Consider the following 10,866-nt stretch of genomic DNA (forward strand, 5'->3'; position numbering starts at 1 on the left):
GGGCGGCTCCGCCAGGGAGCGCCTGTCCCGCTGCGTGACACGGCGGGTGCCCGGGAACACCCCCGGCCTCCGGGAGGTCCCGCATCCCGCGCTGCGCTGGCCGCTCTCTCAGCGGGGCCGCTGAGGGCAGCGGGCGGGGCTCAGCGCAGCCCTCCGCCCCTGAGCGCGCAGCGGGGAACCGGAGCGGCCGGCCGGGGCGCAGCAGCAGCCTTCCTGTGCGCCTCGGGCTTTGGGTGGTCCCGCCCGCCCGGGCCCTTGGCGGGGTTTGATGGGGCCGCGCTTCAGGCGGCAGCTGCGCAGTGTCCCGGTGGCGCGGCCTCAACAGAGAGCACGGCAGGATGAAGCCATTTCCAATAGCCGCGTTTTGCGTTATTGCTCCGTGTACAACTGCAGATAATGGACAATGTAAACGGCCGCTTTTAACTTGAAAGCAGCGATTTTATTTTAAAATACTTGGGAGTTTTCTGCCTTAAGCGTTGGAAGTAACTGACAATGTCCTGGTCATGCCGCTCACGAGCCAGAAGGCTGCGTGTCTCCTCCATACCGCCCTGAGAATGCCCGAGCTCACCTGATCTCGGAAGCTAAGCAGGATCGGGCCCGGTTAGTACCTGGATGGGAGACGGCTAGGGAGCGCCGGTTGCGTAGCCTTGGTTTAGTGGTGGACTTGGCAGTCCTGGGCTAACGGTTGGACTTGATGATCTCAAAGGTGTTTTTCAACCTAAATGATTCTACCGTTCTATACTCGACACTCCCACCGGGCCTCGCCAACGGCGTCCCCGCTGCGGCCACCGGCAGGGGCAGAGCCCCACGGCTCAGGCCCCGCCCACCGGGAGGGCCCGGAGCCGCCCCGGCGTTCGCGCACCGTCCGGGCTCACGTCAAGATGGCGGCCCCCTCGCTGCTGGGCTGCGGCCGGGTGGCGACCCGCAAGGTAAGGGGGAGGGTGGACGCCGGACATGGGGAAAGGGGCAGGGGGTTGTTCCTCGGGCCCCCCTACCCCTGCGCGGTTGCTCGGCTCCCTCTCGGTGGCACGCACCCGGCCGGTGACCTTCCCCTTCCCGGGCCCGTGGCGCAGGTGCCGGTCGAGGGGCGGTGCGCATGCGCGGGCGGAACGGCGGCCCCGCCCACCGAGCGCCCCCCACCGAGGGGCCGGCGGCACCGGCGCGTGTGTGTCCTGGGCCCCGCCGGGGGCGGGGGGGGGACGCGGTTCACCGGGCCGTTGCGGCGGGCGCGCGTCCCGCGTGGCCCGGCGATCGCTTGTGTCCCGCATCGTTCCTTCTTACACGGTGCCTTGCAGGTGTTGCGGCTGGAGGCCCGGGGGCTGCGAGGGGCGGCCCCCAGCGCGGCGCTCTGCACCAGGCCGGCGGGCTCCGGGACGCCGCCGACGAGTAAGATGCTCCTTTCGTCCTCAGCGGTGGTGGGGGGTAAATAAAAGCAAACGGGCATGTAGCTCCTCTTAGGAGAGCCTCCTTTCTTGGTGCTAACCACCTTCCCCTGCTGCCTGCCTGCCTGGGGAGCCTTCTGTGCCCTGAGTGTGGTACCCAGACCATAATAATCAGCGGGTTGGAGCCGGGAGTCCTGAACTGAAGTTCAGGTCCCTCTGTCATTAAATTAGCAAGAAAAGTTTAGAAATGCTCGTGGCCACAACTGCTACTTAAGCCAAGAAAGTAAAAGGTCACTCCCATGTAAACCAAGGATTTCTGTTCCAATGTACTGCATAGTAAGAAAACTGAAAGTAAAGGGCTGGTAGGAATGGGGCTGTGTGGGATATATTTACATTCGTAGGCCATGCTGTGAGCTTGATACTTCTTTCCTGTTCACCTTCACTTTAATGATAGCTGCTGTGATGTTTGACTAGACTTGAGAGCTATCATTACATTTGTCTTAATCTAAAGAAGCTTTGCAAATTGCCTGAAATGTGATGGAAATGAGTGTAGCAAGTTACTTTCTTAAACGAGGTGCAAAATCTGGTTTTGGACTTCAAATGTTCCCCTTTCTCTTTTGAAATGTTTGGGTTGTGAGGTCCAAAAGCATCTCATTCCACAGAAAGAAAGACTTGCAAGATCCAAATACCTACTCCAGGCAATAGTGTCGAGAAACTGCAGAAAACTGCCATGGCCCTGTTGTGTTAAATTTAGTTATAGTGCTTCTTGCCCCATAAGTTTGCAAGCAAGGCAATGCATGGGCCTGGGTTTGGATGCTGCAGTGCATTCAACATTCAGAAGTATTTGAACCCCTTCTGTTCCTTACCAAAGTCAAAACATGAGTACAAACTTCAGAGAGGGATATCTTGTTCAAAATGCTGTTTGTAAATAGGGGCTCACTGAATTCAGTGAGTACAGTTCCCACCCCAGATCAGAGAACCATGTGCTTAAACAGCAAAGCTCCGTGGGACTATACGTAGAATGATCAGACAGCTGTTGAAAATATCACTGGAAGAATAATTGAATGTGGGCTTCTGGCTTCTAATGTTAGCTTCCTAAATGCAAAGGCATATAAAAGTTTTGTTGTTACATTAACAAAGCCTTACAGTATTTTTGGGGGCGTTATTTTAAGTGTATTTGAGATTTACTTTAGCATCAATTTCTAGATTCATTGTCCTGCAGCTCTGGTTTCAGAAGGTGTCAGGAGACCTTTTAGACCATCTCTTTCACCCAGCTGCTTCCCCTGTAAATGGTTATGGTTAGTTAATGTATATAGGATGCAGCTGTCCTTTTCAGATTTTAGCTGGAACGGGGTGTGCAAAATTTCTTCGATAAAAGTCATGTTTACATACGAAGTCAGTGATGGGGAATAGACCTATAACTTCTGCGTGCCACCTTTCTGAGTGTGAACATGTTTTAAACATGTTCCAATAATGATGCTGATGTTACCAGCATCAGTAAGAATGCATCTGGGAATAATATTCTTGTTACTGATTTGGATGTATTGTTCTTTTGGCAAAGTGATGCAAATACAGATCAGGTGGTACAAAGTTTGAGGTACCCTGATTAAAGTGTGTGTACCAGTTGTATTAGACTTTATGATTAAAAGCTGAAACATATCTTTTTCACATATCCAAATATTACTGTTTAAAGTATTTTTCCAATAACACCTACTGTTAACGGTCAAGTTGAATGTAACGTGCCTTCCTGGTTCCTCAGGATGTCTTAACATTAATACTACTACAACTTTTGCTCAGCTTTCACTTGTCTGTCATCCCTTGGGGCATTCTTGTGTTAGTTTGGCCTTCCTGTACGCTGCTTTGAAGAACTCTTCGATCCTGAGTGGTTTCCTCATGTATTAGTTTCTACAGGCTACTCTGGCTGTGTCAGTCTGGGCAGGGAGTCAGGCTTATTTCAAAGGTGGCTGCCCATCCTCCTACTTCCCCCTGCCTTCCCTACCTGCCCTGCACCTTCTGTCTAGCAGAGACAAATAATGTGCCTGAAATTATTCAAAAGTATTACCTGTGTAGTAAACTGTTATTTTTTTATTTGTACTGAAGAACTCTGTATTTCTTTGTTAAATATTTTGCTTTTAATTTCATGTGTCTGTCTCTTCTATGATGTTTTCACTTGGAAATTGCTAAAGACTTGCTTCTGTTCAGAACTCGTTATACTAACTCTTTAGATTATACAAGGTATTACTGTAAAATACTAGTAAGGGGGAAAACTGTATCTAGTTTATGGTTTTGTAAAGTAGATCTGGGTTTCCAAATTGCAGATAAATCTATGCAATAGAGTGGAACTCTGTTGAATTATGCAACTGGTTGGAAGCAGTGCAACCCATAATGGAGTTGGCTTTGCTATAGCAACTTTCAGTGGTGCTGTATCTTCCTAATGTGCTTCCAGTCTTCTTTGTCCTCCTGTTTTCAGTAACCACAGCAGTATTTGCTGTTGATCAACCTCTCAAGGATATCATTAGCACAAGCATCCAAGGGGGTTTTGGCACTCTCTGAAAGGGCCTGAATGCTGCTGCTTTCTCTTCAACTGTTGGCTCCTTGTCTGGAGAATTTAGCTTAATAAAAGTATCCATGAGGGAGAGGAAATAAAGGCAGGGTAATATGAAGGTCTCCTAAAGCCTCAAAGACTTTACGAAGAGGTCTCAAACGAAAAAGGAAGTAGAGACAGTAAAGACTGGAGGAGGTGAGGTCTTGGGGAAGTAACATTAAACTGTATTAGATACAATTTAGTTGGTAGGTCACATGGACGCATGAATAAGTAATACTTTCGTATATGGCCTCAGGTATCTGTTATTCTGCTACTTTGTCTTTTGGGAGTCATCCCTCTCTATTGCTTTAAAGATAACTACTGCAAGAGGCTAGCTATTGCTATGTCTGTTCACTGTGTCTTCTGTTTCTCTGGCTTGTTCATAGACAAGTGTTACCTCTGTAACAGCATATTTGAAGAGCTTAGCTAACAAGCTGTCTTAATGTTCATCTGAGATAGGAAGGTGGCTGTCAACCACTTTTAGTGGTGCAGAATTGAATCACGGAGAAAAATAGCTCTTGCAAGGACTCTGGAAAAACAAGGAGCAAAAGGCATTGTCTCGTGACTTTCAGCATTGTGGCAGCAAAAATTGTTAAGTGCTAAGTAGAACTCTAGTTTCTTTAACTTAAAATGTCTTAAAACTTTCTGCTTTATAATGCCTGTATTTAGTATAATAACTTCTTTCAATTTGCTTTTTGTGCCAGATTTTCTCAGAAAGTTAAAATTGACTAAGATTACTAATTAACAGTGGTGTCAAATATAATGATGATAATCCTCTTTATGCCATTTCCTAGATGTAGTGGCACCACAGGGAAGCACCAAACTGCTAGCCACCAAGGCACCAGCTGAATTTCCTAAAATGTTATCTTCTAGCGCTCTCCTTTTGTCTGCAAATAAAGGTGAGAGCATATCTAGTACTAACCTCGAGGAAGCTTCAAAACCTTCTGCTGAAGACACGAGGGTGTTCATGTCAAGAAAAACCGTGGTTGCATTTCCTCAGCGAGTTGTTTCTTCCCTTGAGGAGGAAAATGTCACTACACCAGCAACAGAAAGAGGCTTGGGGAAAGAGTTAGTTGAGGAAGAAACTTCATCTTCATCCAGCTCAGATTCAGATTCTAGCTCAGATTCTGGGGAAGAAAATGATGATGATTCAGAAGCTGCCATTAAAACCAAAGTTGAGTTTCCTAGACGGGATTCCATCTTTTCTGAGAACATCGCAGTAAAGGCATCAATGCTAGCAAGAGAGAACTTGTCCCAAAAATCCCACCAAGAATATGTAGCTAAGAAGAAGACATGCAGAACAGAAACTGATGTGTCTCCTGTCAAGCAGGTCACGTTTTCTAAAAGATCAGTCAGCCATGAAAAGCCAAAATCCAAAGCAAGAGACCCCAAAGTAAAATCAACTCCAAAAGAAGCGGATCGGCAGAAGCTGGTCTTAGAACCACACATGACTGAAAGACAAGACCTGATGGATGTCACTCATAAATCTGATTATTTGGAGGAAAAGTCCATTGGAACCCAGGTAGCAGCTATTCAGCTGAAAGCTTCATCAGTGACTCGGGAAGACAAAAAGCAAAAACTGGTATCCAGAAGAGAAGAAAAGCAGGTGAAGGAGGCACAGGAGTCAGAAGCAGAGGTAGTAGCTGCTCGTAAACCAGAAAAGACTTCTGAAAGCACAATATTGGTGATGGGCACTACAGCCAAGGAGGAGACCATTCAGGAAGCAGGAGTCCAGGCTGGAGAAAGAAACACAATAGAGGGTACAACTTTAAATTGTTTGAACTGTATTGATTCATCTGGGCTAGGGCTGAACTTTTTTTAAAGTGTTTCCAAATCTACTCTGTTCATGATTCTCTGATCTTTATACTGAAGCTAACTGTGTAGCAGTGACTTTCTGGAGGATAAATTCTTGTTCATTGCTAATAGTTGTAAGTGCTCAGTAATACTCAGTTTCCAGTTATCCTGTGAAAGGAAGTGGTCTTCATTTCACTGTATTTATATTTTCATAAACCAGTTAATTATAAAATGAAAATGAGATTGTTTCCTCTATGATGAAAATCATGGAGTTTGTATGACAAAAATTGCTTTCCCTCTTGTCTTTTCTCAGAAGGATTTTGTAGCTGCCTTTCTCCTGACCCAAATTTGGTGCCATCTGATTTTTGCTTTAAATCCTGATGTCTTTTTTTTTTTTTAAGTCTTGCAGTGTTTCAGATTTCAGTAGACTTTCCGAAATCATAGTATAATGCCAGAAACAGGTATTGATTCTGAGATTGGTGGGTTGTAAGCAAGTCATGTTGAAGTAGTAGAGCTGACCTTATAACTCAGTTTTTGTAGTGAATTGGAGAGGAGATAGCAATACATTTTTAGGAGAGAGCATCATGCATCATATAATCATCTCCCTAGCTATACTTCCATGTTTAACTCACCCTTTTTATTTACTACCGGTTCTGTTAACTTACCTACTGATCTCATTCCATGTATTTCGATAGCAAATGCCCCTCCATCCTGATCGGTGGTGGCTTACCATTCTTGCCTTTCAACTTAGGCAGCATACCATTTTTAAGACCCCGTGCTTCTGGCTGCTTCTTTGAATGAAAGAGTTTGCCTACTTGGAAGTATAAGTAACATAGTTGTAAAGCTGCTTGGGTATCATCCTTCAAGTGATATCCTGGCAGAAAAGGCCCTGGGGGTCCAGGTGGACAGCAAGCTGACCAGCAGTGTGCCCTTGCAGCAAAGACCACCAATGGTAACCTGGGCTGCGTTAGGAGGAGTGTTGCCAGGAGGCTGCGAAAGGTGATCCTTCCCTGGTGAGATACAGCGGGAGTGCTGTGTTCGGTTTCAGGCTCCCCGATACAAGAGGGATGTGGAGCTACTGGAGATTGTCCAGCTGAGTGCCACTAAGATGGTGAAGGGACTGGAGTATCTCTCCTGTGAGGAAAGGCTGAGAGCACTAGGACTGTTTGGCCCAGAGAAGAGAAGGCTCAGGGAGATCTCATCAATGTGTATAAATAGTTGATGGGAAGGTGCAAAGACAGAGGTAAGACTTTTCAGTGGTACCCAGTGACAGGATAAGAGGCATTGGGTATGAACTGTAACGCAGGGTTTTGCCTGAACATCAAGAAACACCTTTTTGGGTTTTTTTCTTTTTTTTTTTTTACTGTGAGTGCTGGCAGAGGTTGCCCAGAGAGGTGGTGGAGTCCCCATCCTTGGAGACATTCAGAAGGTGTCTGGATGCGGTCCTGGGCAGCCTGCTCTAGCTGACCTTGCTTGAGTGTTTGAGGTTGGACCAGATGACATCCAGAGGTGTCTTCCAGCCTCAGCCATTTTGTGACTGTGAAGTGTCTAAGCAGGTTAAGTGACAAATAATAGCTTTTGTACATGGGTTCCCAGGATACAGTGCTGAGTAAAAGACCAACCTTCTGTTTTAAGGGGTTAATTGGCTCATAATTTCATCGAAGAGCTGGAAGCTAAGCTTGCCTTCTTTCCTGACTAAAACTCAATGGTGAAATACAGCACTGTTTGCAAGTGACATCTTCAGTTACTTGTTCCTCCTTGCAGTCAGCAGTGGATTTCTTAAAAAAAAATAATTGGCAAGGGCTATTCCTATTTATCTACAGAGATGCTTTTCTCCTTATTCATCCATAGTGGAGTTCTAGATGCTAGAGGGTTTTTTTTTTTCCATGTTGAAGCTGATATGAAGACCCAAAAAATCAGTTCAGTTAACTTTGTTAAGTATGAGAGGGAGGACTTAACTTAAAATGTTCTAATGATTCAAGGTGAAGATTATGACACATCAAAGATCTGTGAAGCAACCTCCTCCACTCTGATGCTGTAAATCCAGAATTAAGGTTAAGCCCATGTGACAAACTTCCTGCAGATCTGTATTGATGGGGCAACAGTACCACTGTGCCTCAGACCCATTGTTGTCATCACACAGCAAAAGCCTCCTAGGTAGGATGTGGTTTTGCTGTTGAGCTCCTCTGTGGAGATGGTAAGGCTGCAGCAGCAGGAAAGTTTCTGTTGGGTAGGTGCTAGAGGACTCTGATGCAGTGGCTGTAGGAGAGGTGGGGGTTAGTACAGGCAAGTTCACACCCTTTACTGCTGGTGTAATGTCTTTGGGTGCAGAGGGTACCAGAGAGTCAAATGTAGCTACACCGTGTTTAACAGCATCACTGGTATATCCAGATGTATCTTGTTCTCTTTTCCTTTGGAGGCCTTTGAGAACAGCTACTGCTTTTCCGTGTTTAACGTTCACAGTTAATGATACCTTCTGTGTTCTGTACTTCTGCTCCTGTGTTCTTTTGTTCATCTGCAAACTCTGCAGCAGGCACGCTGAAGATGTAAAAGCAACTTTTCCCATTACAAACCTGGACGTTAAGGTGATGTCATCTGCTTTGTAGAGCAGGTACGCTAAGCAGTCAGCAAAACCTGCTGACTTTAACTGCTAAGCAGCAAAATAGTAGCATGTTAACTCGGAAATATACCTCTTATTCGTTTAGGAAGAACACCCTGTGAAATACTTGCTCTTTAAGAGAGAAAGCATAGATGAAGTCTTAAGTGTGAGGATGATGAACTCAGGGATAAATTTTTTCCTTTGAGAAGCCAAGTACAGTGTATTTCGGCAGGAAAAATGAGGCTCCCATCTGCTTTTCTTCCTGAGCATCTGTCTCTTAATTTGGAACAACTGTCTGTTGCAGGTTGAATGTACGCTTGCCTACGCTTGCCTGTTCTTGGGGCTATTTGCAGCAAAGACTGCATCATCTGGTTTTTGTATCTGTAGTGTTGTCTGCTATGAGCTGTCTCATTTGGCACTGAGCAGTAGGCACAGGGATATTTTCATAGGTTGTGTGTGTTGTTTTGCTGGAACCATGGCTTACAACATTGCATTTGATAAGCAAGTCTTGCTGAATGTTACAGATACATGTTCTTAAACTGATAGTGTTACATTGCAATAATGATGTCATAATTAAGGGGAAATTCTGGTGTTCAGTTGCCTGAGTCCTTGTATGTTTGTTGTAGATGATTGTATGGCAAAGAGCTTAATACGATCTGACCTAAACCACTACATACAAATTTATATGATGAAGGTTTTTGTTAGACTATGCTTATGTCTTTCCTATTGTTAAAACTCTGGGTATATGAGAATAAATTAACATTGGGAGTAAAGTTTTATTTCTTGCAATTTCCTTGGTTGTAAAATCAGCCTGTAACAGGAACCTTTTATGTAAATTTTACTGCCTAAATTTGCATAATATTCTAAAAGTGTAAGAATTAATGTTGGCTTTAATGTGAAGTAAGGAGTTCTGAATAACTTCGTTAGGTTATTCTTTTAGGAAGAAGAGCTGATACAAAGTTTAGAAGATTATATTTAGAAGAAAGGAAATTTATATCAAAGGCTCTTGATATATTACTGTTCAGTATAACCACATTTGAAATTAAACCATGGAGATATCAATAATTCCATCACTTCTCCCCATGGAAAATAATTCAATCTGTAAAGTAGTTCTAATAGCTGTATCTCATGGTCTGACATGATCATAAATCATTTGTACTGCTTCTTTGCCTCTCCTGGCTTGCTAAGAATGTCACCTACTGTTCTGGCTGGTGTGAAAACCAAGGCAACTGTGAAAAAGCCAGGAAATGCAGACATATGTCTTCAAAACATAAATGACATGTTCTGCCCTATCCACCCCCAGTATTAGGTGGTAGCTTGGATTTTAAAACCTCTGCTGTATTAGATGACTTGTACTGATTCCTCTTCCCCTACTGCATGCTGATGTGCTGCTTTAGGATCAGACAAGGTACCAGCAGAACTTAGTAAACTTACCCTTTTGTGATAGTTGCTGACTTTTTTTACTTTTTTTTTTTTTTTAATGTTGGCTGGATGAGGGATCTAACAGTATATGAAGGCTGGCTCAGTAATTAAGAATAATGCCCTTTGATGTGGTATCCTTATAGTCACCAGTTACTGTTTTGTTTTCACAGAGACCACAGCAGCTGCTCAGCCTGCTCCAGAAGAATTCGATAATTCTACCTACAAGAACCTTCAGCATCATGAATATAACATTTATACCTTTGCTGATTCTGTTGCAGTTCTCTCAAAATTCAGGCAGCCTCAGCCATCTTCTGGAAGACCATCACCAAGACACTGAAAGAACCACATTTAAAACAAATGCCCAGACAGAACAAGTTGTTCTGTTTAGTGTTGTTGCTTCATCTGTATTATAAATCAGATAATAAATGCGTAATAAGTTATGCTTTTGAACGTTTCTTTTTAGCTCTTGGAGCCCCTCGCTTCTTGACTTATATGAATGAGCTGCAAATGAATCATCACAGAATAAAAACAGGTTTTTTGCCTTTCACTATATATTATTTGGTGATAGTGTAAAAAAAGTCCCGACTTTGCTCAGTGTCTCCAAACTTTGGAAACTGGCCATTCTTTCAGTACTGTTGTCAAAGAACGCAACAGCCCTCGTGCATGTACCTGTTTAGCATGTGCCATGATTTTAATTATCACTGTAATTGCTGTGCAGGCTGTTCTCCTTGCAAACAAACATGTTCCCAGCTCTGAAGAGGTTATGTTTACTCTGGATTTGAAGTTAAAATCATTGGCTGGAAACAGCCTAAGACATATTTGTCTCCTGTGGCAAGAGTGTATGTTTTGTGTTAGTAGAGGAATGTAAGTTCATGTAATGTGACTGAAACATCTCAAAACCTCTGCTGTTGTAAAGGGAGAATGTACAACTTTATTTAATCTTCTGTTGGGGGTTCTAGCATCCAGGTTCTGCACTAACTGAAAGAATTTAAAATGCACTGAGTGGGCAGTTCCTAATGAACTACTACTTTGATTAAACTCCAAGTGAGAAAATTTATTTCTATGGGTAGAATCACTTGAATGTT

At 44.2% G+C, this 10,866-nt stretch overlaps 1 protein-coding gene across 2 annotated transcripts; it reads left to right on the forward strand.

The window, feature by feature from the left end:
• The first annotated feature begins 50 nt into the window (after positions 1 to 50).
• On the forward strand, positions 51 to 10,221 carry NDUFV3 (NADH:ubiquinone oxidoreductase subunit V3). Of its 2 annotated transcripts, XM_080376745.1 has the most exons (4): positions 51 to 929; positions 1,296 to 1,386; positions 4,761 to 5,726; positions 9,952 to 10,221. In XM_080376745.1, exons 1-4 carry the CDS (start codon positions 723 to 725, stop codon positions 10,116 to 10,118), a joined length of 1,431 nt encoding a protein of 476 aa, XP_080232871.1. In that variant the 5' UTR covers positions 51 to 722; the 3' UTR covers positions 10,119 to 10,221. The 2 variants fall into 2 exon arrangements, with proteins under 2 accessions (XP_080232871.1, XP_080232872.1); XM_080376746.1 differs by lacking the exon at positions 4,761 to 5,726.
• Positions 10,222 to 10,866: the final 645 nt, after the last annotated feature.

The sequence above is a fragment of the Falco punctatus genome (assembly GCF_963210335.1).
Source record: "Falco punctatus genome assembly, chromosome: 2".
NCBI classification, from domain to species: domain Eukaryota; kingdom Metazoa; phylum Chordata; class Aves; order Falconiformes; family Falconidae; genus Falco; species Falco punctatus.

Bases quoted from the DNA above. Each gene is read 5' to 3' on its own strand.
- NDUFV3 (XM_080376745.1), top strand. From the start codon at position 723: ATGATTCTACCGTTCTATACTCGACACTCCCACCGGGCCTCGCCAACG. The intron at 930-1,295 runs GTAAGGGGGAGG...GGTGCCTTGCAG, and splicing joins GCCGGGTGGCGACCCGCAAG to GTGTTGCGGCTGGAGGCCCG. The intron at 5,727-9,951 runs GTACAACTTTAA...TTGTTTTCACAG, and splicing joins AGAAAGAAACACAATAGAGG to AGACCACAGCAGCTGCTCAG.